The sequence below is a fragment of the Actinia tenebrosa genome, unplaced genomic scaffold (genome assembly GCF_029948245.1).
Source record: "Actinia tenebrosa isolate PJP-AT-01 unplaced genomic scaffold, QUT_ActTen_1.0 PGA_scaffold9__36_contigs__length_13948895, whole genome shotgun sequence".
Classification (NCBI taxonomy): Eukaryota; Metazoa; Cnidaria; class Anthozoa; order Actiniaria; family Actiniidae; genus Actinia; species Actinia tenebrosa.
Genome location: NW_028292586.1, coordinates 1,805,060 through 1,823,732, shown reverse-complemented (window position 1 = coordinate 1,823,732; position 18,673 = coordinate 1,805,060). Strand labels below are relative to the sequence as shown.

At 36.8% G+C, this 18,673-nt stretch overlaps 4 protein-coding genes across 6 annotated transcripts in view; 3 read left to right on the top strand and 1 right to left on the bottom strand.

Annotated features, from left to right (window-relative positions):
* Positions 1–308: 308 nt before the first annotated feature.
* LOC116297700 (small RNA 2'-O-methyltransferase) lies at positions 309–13,251 on the bottom strand. Of its 3 annotated transcripts, none has more exons than XM_031705981.1 (8): positions 13,177–13,251; positions 5,134–5,348; positions 4,531–4,720; positions 3,784–3,844; positions 3,068–3,250; positions 2,433–2,604; positions 1,634–1,857; positions 309–1,114 (listed from the first exon to the last, which is right to left on the bottom strand). In XM_031705981.1, the coding sequence occupies exons 2-8, from the start codon at positions 5,311–5,313 to the stop codon at positions 583–585; spliced, it is 1,542 nt and encodes a 513-aa protein (XP_031561841.1). In that variant the 5' UTR covers positions 5,314–5,348; positions 13,177–13,251; the 3' UTR covers positions 309–582. The 3 variants fall into 3 exon arrangements, with proteins under 3 accessions (XP_031561841.1, XP_031561840.1, XP_031561839.1); XM_031705980.2 differs by lacking the exon at positions 13,177–13,251 and adding an exon at positions 5,420–5,564; XM_031705979.2 differs by lacking the exon at positions 13,177–13,251 and having other exon boundaries at positions 5,134–5,564.
* Positions 5,739–6,919, top strand: LOC116297703 (uncharacterized). Its single transcript, XM_031705985.2, has one exon. The coding sequence runs from the start codon at positions 5,819–5,821 to the stop codon at positions 6,830–6,832; it is 1,014 nt and encodes a 337-aa protein (XP_031561845.2). The 5' UTR covers positions 5,739–5,818; the 3' UTR covers positions 6,833–6,919.
* LOC116297698 (uncharacterized) overlaps positions 7,606–18,673 on the top strand; it is a 26,076-nt gene continuing 15,008 nt past the window's right edge. The window contains 13 exon segments of the mRNA XM_089024972.1: positions 7,606–8,389; positions 10,396–10,608; positions 11,251–11,376; positions 11,777–11,970; positions 12,460–12,516; positions 13,403–13,470; positions 13,527–13,654; positions 13,656–13,738; positions 14,027–14,126; positions 14,196–14,312; positions 14,405–14,479; positions 14,716–14,790; positions 15,084–17,555. Of these exon segments, the coding sequence (XP_088881098.1) occupies positions 7,712–8,389; positions 10,396–10,608; positions 11,251–11,376; positions 11,777–11,970; positions 12,460–12,516; positions 13,403–13,470; positions 13,527–13,654; positions 13,656–13,738; positions 14,027–14,126; positions 14,196–14,312; positions 14,405–14,479; positions 14,716–14,790; positions 15,084–17,555 (4,386 nt within the window). The 5' untranslated portion in view covers positions 7,606–7,711.
* LOC148904471 (uncharacterized) overlaps positions 17,585–18,673 on the top strand; it is a 2,491-nt gene continuing 1,402 nt past the window's right edge. The window contains exon 1 of the mRNA XM_089024825.1: positions 17,585–18,458. Coding sequence (XP_088880951.1) covers positions 18,244–18,458 — 215 coding nt within the window. The 5' untranslated portion in view covers positions 17,585–18,243. The remainder of the gene's footprint in view (positions 18,459–18,673) is intronic.

Below are 18,673 nucleotides of genomic sequence, written 5' to 3'. Positions count from 1 at the left end.
TTAGGGACATTTCAAAAACTTTGAAATATGAAAACGATAAGATGGAAAAGTGTTCCTATGCTCCCCTCCCTTTTCCCCCAGAATACAATATTTATGTGAAGATGAGGAAATAACTTCAAATTTTAATGATACCCTAAAGGCAACCTCTGGGCTGTTCAAAGTCAGGGAACAAGTAATTCACAGATGGAATCAGAATTTAGGTGCAGAGGAAAACCGTTAAATAAGAGTTACTGAGTAAAATTCGCATTTGCGAAAACGAAAAAATAAAACACAACAGTGACGTATAAGAGTAAATAAGTATACATAAATAAATTCAACATTTTACTAAAACATGCAGGTGTTTTCAATATTAACATGTTTTTACATAAAAGCTAACTATTTACCTCCACCTCATAAACATTCCATTTACATCTTCATAATCTCTTTTTACGAAATTAAAACAAATTTTGCCCTGCCTTATTAAAGCTATTGTGTCTATGCATTATGTTGTTAAGGCTGACTTTGGGCCTTCCCTTTTAGAATTTCCTGGATTAGGACTAGGATTGGGCCTTCGCATAAGATATCTTGCATTCTGTAGCTGAATTATGTTGAGTTACTTAGGGTATTAGCTATCTTTGATGTTGTTTCTTCAGATGCTATCCATATTAGTCCATCATCGTCCAGGTTGCACACCTCTTCATTATGATCATCCCCATCATCAATTTTTGCACCCTGCCAGCTTAGCCTAAAATGACAGAAGTCCTCATCATTGTCATCATCATAATCATTCTCTGCATCTTTATCCCCAGTTAGTGTATTTTCAGATTCTATGTCCTTTGTTCCATCCCAATACTGACAGGTGTCATTATTACCAACAGTATTCCAACAAACATCACTGGTATAATGAACAATTTTAGTATCAGAGTCGTCCAGATCTGAATCCCAGTTCTCAGTTGGCTCATTGATATTATGTTCTGTCGGTGATATATTTAAGGGGTTTATCTTATTATCTTCATCATCATCAATATTCCAATCAAGGCTGTCTTCACTTTCATCAGACTCCCACATAGGACGACACCATATAATAGAGTCCCCATCTTCTGTTAATTTAAATCTGGAAGACTCAAGAACAGACCTAGAGGGTAAAATATGAGTTGGTTAATTGATTGAGGAGATGAAAGGGAAGGATGGATAAAAGGATGGGCAGGTGGATGGGTGAATGTATGAGTAGGAAGGTTAAATGGATGGATGGAAGAATGGATGGATGGAATGGAGGGAATAGTGGATGGATGAATATCATAGTGAAAGGATGGGACAAATGTTAAAGAATGGATGACTGGTTGGATTCGACAAATTAATGGGTAGATGCAATGATACATGATTAAAGTGCTTATCAATGGTACTAGTCAACCATTCATTTATGATGATGCATAAATTTTAAAGCAAGCCATTCCCAGTGGCCAATTGCCGTTTGAATAGCCATGATATGGTCAATAAATTAACCATTCATTTAAAAGTTGGGTCAGTATCAGATTATATTTTGAACCAATTGTCAACACTGTACTTGCTTGGCTTCTTGCTTTAAGAATGGCCCATTCTTCAAAATGCACCCCTACAATGCACCCCAAAATGTACTCTACTCAAAACAATTTACTTTAATTTCTCCATGGTACCACATAGCTTCTGTAATCCTCGCATTTCAAGCAAACGTTTTAATTCAAAAGATTTTGGTGAATCGTCATCAACTATAGGTTCATCCTCCTCTTCTTCATACTCATTTGGCTGAGACAAAAGCCATAAAAGTCTTTCCACTTCATATAGAATTTTCTGTTCTTCTGTGATTGTACATTTTCTGTATGGATATTCCACTTCTTTGATCTGAGAACAATATTTGAACATGAAATTACTTTTCATGATTATACATTAGAGGGTAATAGTAAAGACATGTCCCTTGGGAACCCTGGGGTAAGAGTAATTAAGTTAATTTATTTTACTTGCAATTGCCCAGTTCTCAGATCCAGGGGTTCATGTATTAAGTGTTTGAAGGTAATAATAATAACAATAATCAACATCATCATCATCATCATCATCATCATCAAATTTATTTAACGAGGGTAAACATTGAACAGTATGTCAACTGTCTAATAATAGTGGCCATCATACCTAAAAACTAAAAAAAACAATACAATACAATAATGACTACACTATATCAAAACTAAAAGAGACATTAAGAGAAAGGTGCTCCTTTTTCCCCCCTCAGACTATCAGTGCTCCTTATAGGGGTGTTTAAAGCCAAAGCTACACAGACGGAGAGAAGTGAAACAGACATGGAGATACTGAGGAATTGAAACATGGACCTCTAGCTCTAAAGGCTGCACAATAACTAAGTGAGCTATGCCTGCCTGGTAAAAAATGAGTGGTCCCTAATCAGATTAAAAAAACACAATACATACCAGTTGATAAGGTTGACCAAATGATTGTTCTTCCTTAGGGATACATATGGAGTCATTCTTCTCAAATAAAGCCATTTGAGAGCAGCATCCCAGATGCTCTGTTCCTATTGGTCCATTGCCAATGCCTTGGAAGGACACAGTATATCCATATTTGTTTGCCTGAATTGTAGCCCTGTAAGGAGATCATTAAATTTGATCAGGTATATTACCTATAGTGAATCATGGGTCAAAAGATAATCTGCATCATGATAGTGTAGTTCTTGAAAACATGGAAACAGTCTGACAGGAAGGATTTATGTACATGTAAGGGTTCTTTACTTAAAGGAAATTTGCAGGTTTGGAGAAAACCCTACCAGAAGCACAGGGGGAGTAGGGGTTAGAGCTGCTGACCTCTCACTAATGTGAATCAGGTTTGAGTCCTGCCAAGCTTGGTGTTGTGTGTGAGTAGAGTTGCTCGTTGTTTCTCTATTGTGCTTCAAGGGTTTTTCTCCAGTCTCTGATTTTTCCTCCCTCCACAAAAATCAACTCTTACATTCCAATTGGAATTTCAGTGAATAAAGAGCCATTCTGTAGAAATGCCACTTTTAAACCTTTTCCCCCTTGTACTGACAGTGCATGGAAAGTAAAAAGCTCACCATTCTTCAAACTCTTCTCTTGTCCACTCAAACTTGTGGTCCCAGTGACGAAAGCCCTCCAAGTTTGGAAACAAGACGTTGAAATCAGCATTAGGAGTTGTCACTATGGCAACCTTGGGTGACAGCTGACCAAACAATACTTTTGGCATTGCTTCAAGGTGTTCAGGAACAAGATGTTCAATGCTAATAATTTATGATGAATATTTCAATAATAAATTTGTAACGTCTGCCTGTGACATCATACAATAAATGTCTGACATCAAAACATATAGTAAAATCTTTTGTCTGAGATGACAAGGCATGAATGGTAGTGTTGTGGTTGCCCATGTACATTGTACTCATCAAACAGATCAGAGTAATTTCACTTTTAATGAATCCCTATCCTTATCATACACTGATAAACCGGTACCGATAAACCTACTAAACTCTCAAACTCTAAATCTCAAACAAGTCCTAAATCAAATCGTGACATTCCTTATATATCATGACTCACGTGAACCTTAGTAACACTAGTCTTAATTGACTAACACAATTTGTCAAGTGTCTTTAAAAAATTATTTTAAAATTTAGATCCTGGGGGTAGTGGGGAGGGGGGGGGGGTAGCATTAATCAGGATCCTCTCCATTGGAAGAGCCATCAAGGTGTCAATACATATATACTATATGCAAATGCACTTGTATTGGTATTTGAAATTAAAAGCTTTAGAACACACTTACATTTCAACACATGATATCAAATCAAAATTACAGAATCTATCATCAGCTTGAGAAATAGAACCTGAAAATGAGTACAGTATTGCATTACCATGATTGCCAATAATGTTGTGGATTATGATCTGAGCTGGCTACTTGAAAGAAATAAAATCATTATCATATCATCATTATTCTCATCATCACCACCACCTCAACGACCTACCACCATCATCATCCTCATTACCCACTCCCATCATTATCACCACCATCACCACCACCCACCACCATCATCATTACCATCACATCATTATCACCACCATCACTACAATCGTCACCGCCAACATCACTACAACCGTCACCATCACCACCCACCACCATCATCATCCTCATTACCACTCCCATCATTATCACCACAATCACCACCACCTACCACCATCATCATCCTCATTGCCACTAACATCATTATCACCACCATCACCAACTGACAACCACCCACCACCATCGTCATTTTATTCAATTTTTAAAACTAGGCAAAATTAGGCATTAGATAACCCATTATAAGTCTAAGTTTTTGGTTTAATTTAAAAAAAAGCCATTTCAGACCACCAAATAATATCAACTAGTAATCATCAACTAGTCATAATGTACTACTGAATTTGATGAATGGAAGCCAAAAGCTCAAATAAGCTGTTTCCTAAATGACTTAAGATTAAGAAAATGGGTGTAGAATGGGTGCTTTACCATGGTTAGTATAAAGGAGATTTTCATTACCTTGAAGCGTGGTGACAGTGAATGGAACTTCTTTTGGATGCAGGTAGTCGTATATCAGAGGTTCAATCCTAAATTTACTTTGTTGTAATAAATCTCCATCAATATCTACACCAACTAGGTGTTCTATTTTGGCTTCATTGCTTATAAGAAACCTTAGTAGTTTACACTCTGCACATCCAAAATCCAGAACCTGAAATTAAACCATTAACTTATATAAACACAAGACAAAAAATAAATATTGTTGAACTGCATAGCACTTGAGTGAACCAAGTTCCTCCGTTGTGCAAGAGGTTGTGGTACAAGCATTTACCTGACTAGCACTTAGGGTCTTAAAATAACTGAGGAGAAGGTGCTGCCTTTATAATTACATTTACAAATGGTTAGACCTTCACATGGCTCAAATGACCATGTTAATGTTCGGCATGTACTTGGATATGCCGAAAGAATGGGAGGGAGAGACTAAAACACATTCACCCTGCATTGCATCTGAACTAAATCCTGGTCAAGTTAAAATGGGTTTATAGATGCATAGCAGACAATAGGGAGTTCACCCTATTAATATGGTTGGTATCCCTGTGGTAAGTGTTAAAGATGTCTACCCACCTTCTTAGCATTGTATTTTTGAACCATTTGAAAAACAATACCATATCTTTGACGGTAGACTGGTGGATCAAAAGATATCCCTGGTGGCTCATGTTCACTGTGACTTTCTTTGCTCTCTTCAATCTCTTGATTTTCCCCCAGGTCTTTCTGGCCTGAACCATGGTCTGGGAGATTACTCATGCCAGGGAGATTTTAACATTCACTTGTTTTAATATCTAAATTAAAACATCAGTTATTTGATATCCTATCTTTACTGACACCTTCTTTCATACTTCTCGCCATATACCTTCCATTTTTTTTCCTTTATATCTTTATATTTGTGTAAGCTTCCCCAGTTGCAGATAAATGTTGTTTGGGCTCTAGCTGTTTATAAATTTGTGAAAGAGCACAAGGCGTACGAAGATTCCTCGAGTAGTTGCCGAAACTGGGTTGCCTGTGGTGCCGATCCCTTTTGGGGTAGGGTGAGGCTTAATGTGGCGGTGTGTAAAGGGACTGGGCTCTAATATTACACCACAGCAAGAAAGTTGTTATTTATAGAACTTTTCGTAAGAATTGCGCGCTGAAAAAGGTATATAAATCAAAAGCTTACTGATTTCATTCATTACTAGTATAGCTTAATACCTACCAAGCATTTTTGTAATTATTTATTTTCTATACTACCTTTAATATTATATTCCTTTTGCAAATGTCAGGTTCAAGTTCGACAGAGAACGAAGTTGATCAAGAACTTCCCGAAGAAAGAGTTCCCTCACCATGCAGAGCTAAATCAAACAGACGACGAAAAGATGCGAAGAAAGATAAGGATTTGGAGAGACTCTTAACAGAGTTGCTTTACGACTCTGGATATTCTCATGAGAGTAATTCAAGCAATCATAGTTTCCACTTCGAACAAGAAGACGACAGTGACTGCGATGATGAGTTGTTCGCGCAAATGGACAACCTCGAGGAATATCCTTCAGAGTTGGATTTCTCTGACTGGAAGAACGGGAAAATCTGTCGTAGAAGAGGAAATCTGCCACAACGAAAAGTCTTGCATTCAAGACATTATTCAAGAAAGAACTCTAACTTAGCTACTTCAGATAAAGTAAACTACACCAAGAGTGAAAGTAAGGAGAGCTTGATTTGCTATTGGAACAAGAAACTGAAGGGCTCGGAGGTGCACCTGCTAAAACGAGATCTCAGAAAGGCTGCAAAGAAGGTTACAGAACTCGAATTAAAAAAGAACAACGTAGAGAAACGATTAATTGTTAAAAGGACTCCCAGAAGAGGGACTGTTCGGCCCAATGCACTGATACCTATACAGCCCAGAGGGCCTACCAGAGCAAGAAGAAATATTTATGATCACAATCAATTTGTTTTGAGAAACGATAATGCTGATAAGCTCGGAAGTGAACATTTTGTGTTGACTCTCATTTCTCTTCAAGATAGAGAAATCACCCCAGAAGATTTTGACCTTCTTCTACAACTGGACTCATTTGTGGAAGTCAAGACTGTACCAAAAGCTGTAATAGACCGAATGAAAACTGAAAAAGTGGAAAATGAAATGGAAAATCCATGTATGATTTGCATGGAGGAGTATGAAATGGGAGAAACTCTTAAGTATTTGAAATGTGGACATTTTTTTCATAGTTCTTGTATTAGGACTTGGCTCACTGTAAATTCTGATAAATGTCCCTTGGATGGTCAAGAAGTTAGATAATAAAATTTATCTGCAAAGATATTTTGAATATTTGTAAAAGTTATAATTTTTGATAGGTTTAATAAAATATAGTTATTAATTTTTAAAGAGTGGTATTACTATAATCTTTTTTTAGTCACCTTGATCACGGGAGAGTTTCTTTATTTTTTCTTGGTGCGGTAAGAGATTTAACCTGTAGGGTGGGGTAGTTGGCCTTTATTACTCTTTACTGATTTTTATTTTATTTTTTAATTTTTGAAAGAAAAAAAAAATTGAGATGTGTTGTAAAATCAAGTTCACTCGATCTTGAAGTAAACGTGAATGGTCAGGGAAGCCACTTTATATTGAAACATTCTCATTCTTGTCCTATAACTTTTTTCTCGTTCAGTTTTGGTTCTGTTGTGTTCTCAGGGGCTGAAACTTTTTATGTACACAAAATTTCAAAGACTTACTGACTGACATCATACCTGTCTTATTGACCAGCACCCCTGGCCAGTACCAAGACTACCAAGTCTGTCTCTGATAGTCTAGGATACATATTTGAAGCCTGAAGTGATCAGAAGATGTCAAAACGAGAGTACAAAGAAGATGTTTCTTTACTTTGTTGACCTTAAGATCTTAGTTTTCCTTTCAGAATTTATACATGTTTGTATTGATAAGAGGCCTCTTATTTCAAAAGAATAGATAGTTAACTTGAATTCCCTTGAGGATATACTTCACACTTCTTAACAAATCAATTCTCTCCAACATGGTCACGTGCCGGGGCCTGTTTGACATAGTATTAGAAAGAAAACTTTTGGGGGAAGTCAACAGAAAAACTTGGTTGATTCAACAATGGTTGGAAAACTAACGTGGAAAATGCTTCAACTTTACTAATGAAAGTATTGTCAAACCAAGACTATGTCAACTCCACGCCGAGGTCGGAAAAGCATCTCTGAGAATGTCTGGCTTCTTCAAAATACTCTGGCCAAGATTTTGAACGACAATGATCGCACGTTTTTAATCCATTCGCTAAATCAATATCAAAAGGATCGCGATATCTTAGAGCTTGTAACATCACTAAAGAGAGTCCTTGACTCACCAAAGAAGCGTGAAGTTTACCCTCTTTTACGAGATATTATTCCCTCGAATGATAAACGTTACTTCGAAAGAGCCTGGCATACAAATCAACCAAAACATGTCACTTCGAATGGGTCATGGAATAACTCCACATCAACGAGGTCTAGATCGCGCTCTCAAAACCGACCACAGGAACATTTACGACGGTCTAATTTTTATTCAAGTCTACCTGAAAATCTAGACAAAAGTGACTCAGGGGTAGAATTTCCAGCATTAAAAAAGAGCTCAAGTTCCCGTTCTTTTCAAAAGTATCCTATACGGCGTCTTTATCTAAAGCGCGCTCCGGGTACTGGCTATGGCTTTAGTATGCGAGGGGGCTCGGAACATGGAGTGGGGCTTTATGTCTCGTCTTTAGACGATAATTCTATCGCAGAATACGAGGGCTTGCTACCTGGGGATCATATTATTTCCGTGAATGACATCCAGTTTGATGGTTTGAGCCACGACCAAGCTGTAAAGGTGAGTCTGATTTTGACAGTCACACTTAGCGACATGTAAACAACATTATCGTAACATTTATCTTTTTCTTCTACCATTAATATTCGAATGCCTCAGCGTATAAAACTAGGTCTTACTGTAAGTAAATATCTAGAACATATTTAGGAATGTTAGATTCTTAAGTGATTTTCGATTTCGATACTCTAGTATTATCTTAGAACGGCAAGGATCAAAGAGTCGATTGCTGGAAAGTTCAACAACGACTGCAGCCGGATATGAGAAATCGTTGTCATTTTGTTTATAAAATTTCTTCCCGTAACCAAGCTGATAACTATTGAACCTAATCGAAAACCCCGAAACCCTCGAGCGTAATCTTAAAGTATATTTTAATATTTCGATGCTTATTTATAAAACCAACAAGATGATAGTAGTCTAGAAGATAAAGAGGATAAGATTAGTTTGTTCACCTGTTGACACATATTCTCGAGTGCCAATTAAAAAAAAAAAATTCTGAATCTTTTCTTTTCTATCATGTGCTTCTGTAATTAACTGAAAGCGGAGGATTTTCATAGTGTTTGAGAAAACAAAGTACTTTATTGACTTATATAAATGCAAAATCGTGAGTTGATTGAGAATTTAGTCGCACGCAAAGTTATTACTTAGAGTCTGTTTGTCTTTTGTAATAACCACGGCATCAATAACCATTAGAGATAACGTTTTTGGGAAGCTAATTTTTTAGTATCGTTATGACAACCTATAAAATATACCATGGATTCTTAATGAATCTAGTAAACTATAGTAGATTGCTTGGAAACCTTTAGTATAATTCATTATACCTATGGAAATTAGGGATTAGAAATGAAGTTAAAATTTTTTGACCTATAAAATAGGAAAAAAAGAGAGAGATCGTAATTTCTATTTACGCATTATCATTTTTTGCCAGCCATTTAATTTAAAAAGAATATTTTTTCTCGTATTATTTTGAACGTGAATTTGGTTTTAATTCTTGTTGTTGAATAGTTTTGCGTTGATAGGGATCCACGAGAAAAATTTGGTAATACTATAGATTTTTAACTATTTTGTAATGAACATAGAAGAGGATTTGAAGGTATTATTTTATTGATAGATTGAGTCTTTAAGAGGATTTTTACTTACTTGTCATAGCTACAGTTATGATTTATTGACCCAAACTAATCCATTGCAATATTACCTTTGAAGTTTTTAAACCAAATTTTACAAAATCTATAAAAAAATCTAAAAATCAGAATAGACCCCTTGCATGTGACATCAAAGGAGTGCAATTTGGAAGACAAAACAAAAGAATTTCAATCTCCTGAGAATTGTTCTCCTTTCCAAATTGAGCTGCATTCTGACGTGCTTCAAGGGGTCTATAGAGCGTTTTCACTCTCGTGACATGGCAGCCATATTGGTGTACCAAACAATAGAAACTTTCTGCAGCAGTTTTTGCATAAGAATAGAATTCAATTCCCTGAGGATAGACAATGTATTGTTTTTATACACCAACATGGCTGCTGTGACATCACGTGAAAACGCTCTATTGAACTATATTGGGTGAAATTTTAAGAAAAATTGTTGTGCGGGGGGGGGGGGGGGGGGGGAGTGGAGATGATCTTTGATATGTTTGCACAGTACTACAGTCTGGTATTGGATGCACATTAGTAGCCTCACTCATGATTGTTAACTGCATGGTGGCAATGTGCACCATAATACATGTAGCACTTTTTTAACAGTTCTACAAACCATGTATATAAACTGTCATGTATGTTGTCAGTGTCAAATATTACCTTATGATGATGGAAACTATTTATTCATTTATTTATCTCAAATATCAATGATTATTAGCTCCCTCCACATTCCTTCACAAATTTTTACCATTTTCTTAAGTTGAAACTTGCGGCTTAATACATGTAGTCTTAAGAACTCGAAGATTATGGTATTTCTATCCAGTAAAATGTATGGAGATTACAGTGAATTTGAATTACTTTATAATTAAAATTATATTTCAGATAATTAAGAATAGTAAGAAGCTCAATATGGTAGTTCGATCAGTTGGTCGAATACCGAACACATTTGTAGCAGAATCGACATATAAATGGATTGATTCTATGGGTCAGAGAGTGTCTCCACCCCCTAATGTAGACTCCAATGGCAGAGAGATGTCTATTGATGGCATACATAGGAGTGATTTACGGTTGCTAGGAGATGATGACGAGAGGAAGGTAAGCTTAATATCCAAATACTAACTTATCAAGTTATTATAAACTGGTATTCATTAATAGATTCCAAGCATATTTGTTATATCATTAAATAGCAATTATTTTCTATGTATCTACTGGGTATTTGGGAATAGTATGTAAAAAATTGTATAAATATCGGGCCCAAAACACTCTGACAATCAAACGATATCTGTTGATGATATAGCTATGTAGATGGAATTAATTTACTGACAGGGAGTTCATCTGTTTTATAATCTATACTAATTAAATAAAATTAATGAAGCATATCTGCCAACATTAGAAAAAACATTTGTACCTATACATCACTCTAGTGATCTTTTCATGAAACAAGATATTGGGGGCCAGGTGAAATTGAGGGGGGATAGGAAAAATTTTGGTATGAAAAAGGGGGGATGGGCAAATTTTTATTATTTTATTTTGCTCAGAATTTTAAAACTATAAATTTTGTTTTTGTTTGAATGCTTAGGATACAAGCCCGGGAATGGGCAACCACTCCCTGCAAGTCTTGAAGTGAAAAAAAAAATTACCTCTACCTTTAAAAAAACATATCGGTTTGGCAGATATGAAATAAAATTATTCATACTCACTCAAATTTTGTAGCCTACTGACTCTTGCTATATGCAGGTGAATGTGTTTATTGAAGAAGGTGACAAATTAGGCCTTAGAATCAGAGGTGGATCAGAATATGGACTGGGTATTTATATTGCTGGTGTGGACCCTAACTCTGCAGCTGAAAAAGCTGGACTTAAGGTACAAGACACCTCTTATTGTATATGATATGCATTTTTAATATTTGATTTGCTATAGTATTACTTCATTACTAGTATGTCTATGTATCATAAATATATTTTGTTATACTACTGTTGCTTCAACATTCAAAGTGTATAGCAGATACTATGGATGCATGCAAATGAGATGCAAATGAGACAACACGCATTGTATTAGCCCAATAGCCTCACTTATATTATTATTAAACAAAAGCATATCTCATCAAGGACTCAACTGTAATAACAGCTATTACTCAGACTTATTTTCAAAATTCATTATTAGGCTTCCTGTGAAATAATTCATGGGAGTTGATTTAGTATTTTCTTTATGAGGCAGCAAATAACTGAATACTTCTGATCAATCTATATATATTTTATCATAGTGTGGTGACCAGATCATGGATGTAAATGGGATAAGCTTCCTTAACATCACTCATGCAGATGCTGTCAAAGTTCTTAAATCAGACAAGAATATGATGGTTACCATGAAGGATGTCGGGAGATTGCCTTTTGCTAAGACTGTGACAGATAGGACTAGATGGACCAAAGGAAAGTTATCAGGAAAGCCAGTGCAAAGGTATTTGAATATATATACTTAATATAAAGTTTCATAAACAATACCTGGGCTGAAAATAAGAGCCGTTTCAGTCGCCAGTCATGATGACCAGCCAAATTAGTTTTAGCTCAGTCATACTTCATTTCTGGCTCAACATTACAGGTCAAAATGACCGGAAAGGCAAAGATCCTACCAAACAGGTTCTAATTCTGGCAGGACGTTTTTGTGGCTGTTATAGATCAATGCACTGCATGCCTATTCACTATGCATATGCTCTTACTTTGCTCAGTATTGAATCAAAAAATTAAATTAATCCCACAGCACAGACCACCATTACCTTATCAAATATTCTATGCATATGCTCCAACTTTGTGCATTGGTGATGCCAAAAGTGAATAAATCCTTCAACACAGACCACCATTACCATTATTGAGAGTATTTTATATTGATTATGATTTCACATGCACTGCATGCTGGCTCACTATGTGTATGCTGACTTTGATTCTGTAGTGATGCAGATAGTGTCCTTACCACCAGTATCCAGATTCATGAGCCTCCAGATCATAGGTGACCAATAGTCCTTTTTACCAATATGGTGGCCATCTTGAATTTATTGTTTTAATTGAGACATTATGGGACTGCGAGGGGCAATTATTGGAAATTATTATAGACTGTACAGATGTCTGGGTATATTTTCATATAACTCTACGCTTTTCATTAAGGAGCACAACTTGGAACAATATTAACCCCACCACTTTATGCTTCATAAATTTTCTACGTTTGCCCCTTTGGCATCCCATGCTTCAAGATGGCTGCTATATCAGTAAAACATTCCATTAATTCCTTAGAAATCATCCTGTACTATTATTCGCCAAAAGGCCTATCTACCAAATTTAAAAAGGTTCAAACTATCTTAAATGAACTATTAGTTATTTTTGTACTTAATATTACTTTTAGACTTGCAAAAAGCTTATCAATAAAACACAGTATATTCTCTGCAATAGTCCTTATCTAGGGCAGTATCTGTCATATTATGTTTTACTTTAAAAGACATATTGAAGTTTTGTTTTTAGCATGTGTGTGTTTGCACGTTTAATGTAAATGAATTTTGCAAAAATTATGCAACTTATTTCGTAGATAATCTCAAAAGTACTAAATATTGTAATTGGGAATAGTATTAATAATGAATTTTTAGTTGTATTGGACAAGAAATACAAGAATTCTTACCTTTTAAAGAGTCTTTCAGCCACAATGTTGTGCTTTGACTTCCATTTTTATTTGCATTCTGTCAAGAAGCGAAGAGACTTGGCAGGTTTGCTCAATGGAACCTTACTCTCCAATCAAAATCATCGTTAGAAATTAGCCTAGCCAATTATATGGCGCGTACCATTTTCGCGCCAATTTTTGCAATTTTTGCCAAATTGACTTTTGCTTCGTTCTCCTTTTTCATTAGACGCCACACAACAGCAGGAAGACCCAGACTTGAGACAGAAAGATCAGAAGTAAGATGTTTTCGTTTAAGTTAAGCTGTTTGCTTGTAGTTTTATTTTTATAATCTTTCTTTTCTTTCTCTAAAGAAATCCAAGTTAGCCATGGAATTGCAGGCTCTCAGCTTTTGTACAATGGCTCTGGGCCCTCTACAAAAGGTCTAGCAGAAGATCAAGCAAGACTTATATTGAATGAAAATGAATTGGGAACAATGAGCCTACTATATGGAGGAGTATTCTAAGGGTTTCATTTCGGTGGACGCATTCGTTTTGGCACTCTTCAGTCTCTTCAACACCCCAAGACAAGGTACCGAATTCATCTAACTCAATTTGTTAGAATGACTTGTTATACGACCAACACTCAAATTCTACATTGATTTAATGTGTAAATACAAACATCAATTTTATTGGATGATATCTTAATAGCAAAGATATTTTACGCGAATTCTGCCCTTCGTCTTTGGCTTTAGGTCGAAGGGGCATGACTGATACTTGAGCAAACTTTACCAGAAAGTTTCTGTAAGCGCGCTTTTAAATCGATTTTAAAATAAATTAAATTTGTGACTTAATACGATGCTTATTGGGATATTTCAGGTTTCGTTGTTGTCTGAAGTTCGTGGGTTCATCCACCCAAGAGATATCGACCGATTTGATGACTTGGTCCTGAAAAGAGAAATCGAAGCCATAAGGGTAGGTACTACTTCAGTTAGCCATCCTTTTTCTTACTTTTAGATATTTTACTGAATTGCTTTTTTACAGAAACGCAAAGTTACTTCTCCTCAACATCGTGAAGATGCCCACTCCATTCGTTCATACAGTAGCAGTGTCTCAAGCTATTCTGAGCATGGTTCATCATCTAGCTGGAGCTCTGCTAAGGTATTATAACTGACTTGATTGCCATCTTTAGTTGGTTTGTAGATGAGTGCATCATAGGTTAGATGAAATAATGCCTTTTTTCTTTGCTTCAGGAGTCTCTAGATTCTCGTCCTATTACTCCTCCACGCGTCCCAGAAGTATTGCCGGACAACATGAAACTTCTCAAGGTTAGCATTTTTTCTGCTGCATGCTTTATCGATTAACAATGCATGTGGCGCGTCGGTATGCCCTTTTTCTCTGGTTTCATTCTGTCTAAAAAAATTATAACTTTTAAATTTGTTAAATTTTATGGTCTAAAGTGACTTTGGAAAAGTAAACTTCAAAGGCGTGGTCGTAGTGAGGAGGATATTATTTACCTTATCCGCACACCTCTCACATATAGCTTTATACTTTCCTTTTTTAGCACCGTCATGGGAAGAAAGAAAAGGAAGGATTGCTAAGTTTTATGTCTAATGATGATACACTGAACGATTCTAGGGTAAAGTGCTGGCCTAGATGCCTTTATACCATAATATTTGGAAGTGTTTTCTTAGTATACTATAAACATCTCGAACAGAGTTGAAAAACTCCTTTAACTTCAGTTGTCGTTGGTCCATTTGCAGCTGAAAAGGGTAATGTTCTTGATGCTCCCTTTGTGACGTGTATCGTGGAGGCAGTCCAAAGCTGTTGTCGTAGGACGGTCCCTTGTTATTATAATGTTTTCTAATACTTTTGAATATAGATTCTATTTGGGTTATTACCTAGTCATTTCTTTGTTGCTTCACTTGTCAGGATTCAATACCGTCCCCTCCATCAGACTTCACTACCGTCTTTCCTCTCTCTGCTTCCTCTCCACGGAAACCAAAACACAACGCTGTGACAAATGGTGAAATAACCAAGAATCTTGTCATTGGGGATAACGATAGAGTAAAATATGCACCACATAAGAAACAAGACTCCAAAAAATCTCACAAACAACATTCAGAGAAACAAGAGAAATCGTTTAAAGAGGGTGCTGACAATACAGCATCAGAAAAGGAACATAATCTAAAGACGAAAAACGATTTCCAGTCTTCGTCTGATCACTCGTTTGAATTGATTTCTGAGACAAAGAAGGAAAAACGAGGATTTTTTATCAATTTTAACAAGGGAAGCTACTCCCCTTATAAACATGATCAATCTTTAGCTTCTAAGGAATCGACGAATTTATATCACGTGTCAGTCGTCAAGAAGAAAGACGAACAAGACGAAGCTGGAACCTCTGTAGAACGATCGTCGGTTGGTGAGGCTGGAGAAAAGTTGGGAAATCATGATTTCGAAAAGGCACACTCTAGCATTCCATTGGACACGACACCTACTGGTTTTGTCTCTGGTGAAAAGGTAAAACATTCGCATTCTGAAAATTCTGAAGAAAAATATGATGAAAGCACGTTTGTGGTTGATGAGGATGACTATGCTTTGCCATCAACACTAATGAATGGTTACCGCACCTCACCTAAGAAAGTAGATGATTCTAAGCACAGCTCAAGTGCAGTGGAAAAACAACCCTTAAATCCAAAAGCCCCATTCAAACCAAAACCATACCATGCAAAAACAGAAGATCAAACCAAGGAAGGAAATAATGGCAACATCAGTTTTGAGGGCAAACAAACACTTAAAAGTAGCTCGCAGTCACCCGCGAACTCTGCCTTCGCTCCACCAAAACCCAAGCCGTATATTTCTCAACCAGCAGATCGTACAGCTAAGGATTCTTATGAATATGATGACGACAAGCGCAAGGACACCCACGGAGATCATGAGATTAAATCCTTTGATGCTTCTCCAGGACCCAAACACTATGATTCCCTGGAACTATTTCAAGCGCCAAAGGAAAGCCGTGATTCTGACCAGCAAGATAGTGGTCACCAGCAAGTCGATTATGTTGATATTGATAGCATTAAAAGAGCTAAGCAACTTTCTCGTCAAAATAAGAAACCTTTGGAGAAAAATATTAATGGTGATAAAAAAAGACACGAGTATGTTGATCCTAAAGTTATGGATTTAGCTGTGAATAATCCCCCTCCAATACCAAATCCATATTCATCCAAAGTAGAAAATAATACGACATTAAGAAAAGATCCCGATACACCCTACACTGGACCCCCTGACGCTAGTGAGACGAATTTTTATAGCGGCTCTCATGCTACCTCTCCTGTGTCTGATAATCCACCAACATCGCCAAAACCCTATTCTCCGAAATCAAGAAACATTGTCTCAGAAAAGAATGATTTCAATACGAAATTCAGACGGCATACTGAAAGTACAGAGACACGACTTGAGAGTACGCCACATAGTTCCTCTCCAATAAAAGCGTCTAATGGTCCAACACCGATAAAAAAAGTTATGGACAAAAATAACAATCCTCAAGAAAGTGGTAAATTCAGCAATGGAAACAACGTTGGGACTGTTGTCTCATGTAAACCTGAAGTGCACGACTTGACAAGTAATTACCATGACCAGGTCTATGATGGGATGTATCTTGCTATGGAAGAGTCCGCTACAACGCGGTCGGGTCTAGAGAAAAGCACAAGCTGGGGAGATGAAATCATGCCCTCGGGGTCCTCCTATGATACACTCTATGATACACAACCGTCCATAGAAGGAGGAAGACTAGACAGTGTGAAGTCCATACAAAAGGACAACTTAGTGATGAATTCAAATCCACCAAAGATGGAAGGCAACGCAGTTGTTTCAAATCACGATGATGAAGTGATGGTTAAAAAAGATATGGCCACTCTTCCGGTTGAGGGATGCGTGACAACAGAACGTAGCAGTAGGAGTCACGCTAGTCCCAATCTTCAAGGTATGACGAGCCAAGGCGTAAAAGCCGCTCGTTATATTGGCTCAAGACAAGAAAATGATAAAAGAACAGAAACCGTGAATGGAATCCGTATTCAATCCAAACAGGGTACCGTGACCACACCAGAAAGCGTAACCAAAGACTGGGACCAAACCCTTGACCATAAAGAAACCACAATAAAATATGACATAAACCAAAATATTGAAGAGGCACCCAAAAACCAATCAGTTCAAAATATGATCCTGGCTTATAACAGAATGTCTAATACATCAGACGCTGGGAACAGTTTGTCGAGGAGAGGCTCGACCACGAATAGACAGAGTTGGGACGGGGTTGGAAAGCCTTCAGAGAAAGGACAAGACCAGAAGACGTCAATGGTGGAAGGGAAGAAAGGTCTGAAGAGTAACAGTGACAGCAACTTAATAGTAAGTGCTGCATCCGTAATATTTTTTGTGCCAGAGAAGTCAAAAGCCTTATGAATCCCTTGCAGGATAATTCCACAATCAAACTTTACTCTCAAGGGGGAATTGAAATTTCATAGCTCTGTCCTCTGAATCGAAAAGCTCTGAGAATTGCTGCAAGAAGTTTATATCTGGTTTCGGTGTAATCATTTAATTAATTTAAAGCGACTTCATTCTCTTTAGTATTATTCTTTACCTCAGCCATTAGGAAGGTATTTCATGTAGATGGAACAAAATGAATTTTAGTCTCCTATGAGAATATAGGTAAACATTATGTCCTAATTAAGTGAATCTAATAGCATCAGTGCACCGACTCTAGGTACCACTTTTTAGAACCTTTTTAAAGGACAACTGACCCTCCAAAATGACCCATTTTTAAGAGGAACTACATCATTTGAGAAGTCCAAAAATCCAGTTTTTAAAGGGGATAGAGCATCCATTTTTCTAAAACAATTTTTTGAAAACATCGCATATATCGCTCTGGTGGCCGCCATCTTGCGCTTTTATCGCGGGCTCAGAAAAATAGCGTAATGACGTCACAACGTCACAAGAGTTCAAGCTTCCAGTTGTTTGCCTGACTTCTTCCTCAGTTTCTTATACGTTTTACTCAATATTTTGCGAAAAAATACAACTTGGTCATCAAATTAAAGGCATGTCAGAATCTAATTCTTCTTCCGAAGGCTCGGACAGCTCGGGAGACGATTTCGCTCAAGAATTTTTCGGAATGGACGACGAATTTGGTTTACGGCCATATCAGTTTGAACCAGAAATAGAAATCTCCTCAGATGAAGAGTTCAGAGAAGGATCTGACAGTGACATTATTGAAGACGATGAACAAGAGAACAATCGACTTACAAATTCAGATTGGTAAGTCGTACTTCTGTCTTATCACAAAACTGAACTACATATCCATTTTATATAAAATCGTATCTTGCCACTCGTGTTCTTGCAATATGTTCTTTAGATATTGGTATGCATGAATCCAGTTTGCGACCAAAAGCAATACCAACTTTCACAATTTTAATTAAAAACATGTTTAAAAACATCGCTTGATAGTCAATAAGTTATATACTGCAGGATAT

What these genes read in the sequence shown, in the direction of transcription:
- LOC116297700 (XM_031705981.1), bottom strand. Translation starts at nt 5,313, where the DNA reads ATGAGTAATCTCCCAGACCATGGTTCAGGCCAGAAAGACCTGGGGGAA. An exon ending in TTGGTCAACCTTATCAACTG is followed by an intron (nt 1,858 to 2,432) that starts GTATGTATTGTG and finishes TATTGTTCTCAG; the next exon opens with ATCAAAGAAGTGGAATATCC. An exon ending in GGTACCATGGAGAAATTAAA is followed by an intron (nt 1,115 to 1,633) that starts GTAAATTGTTTT and finishes TTTACCCTCTAG; the next exon opens with GTCTGTTCTTGAGTCTTCCA.
- LOC116297703 (XM_031705985.2), top strand. Translation starts at nt 5,819, where the DNA reads ATGTCAGGTTCAAGTTCGACAGAGAACGAAGTTGATCAAGAACTTCCC.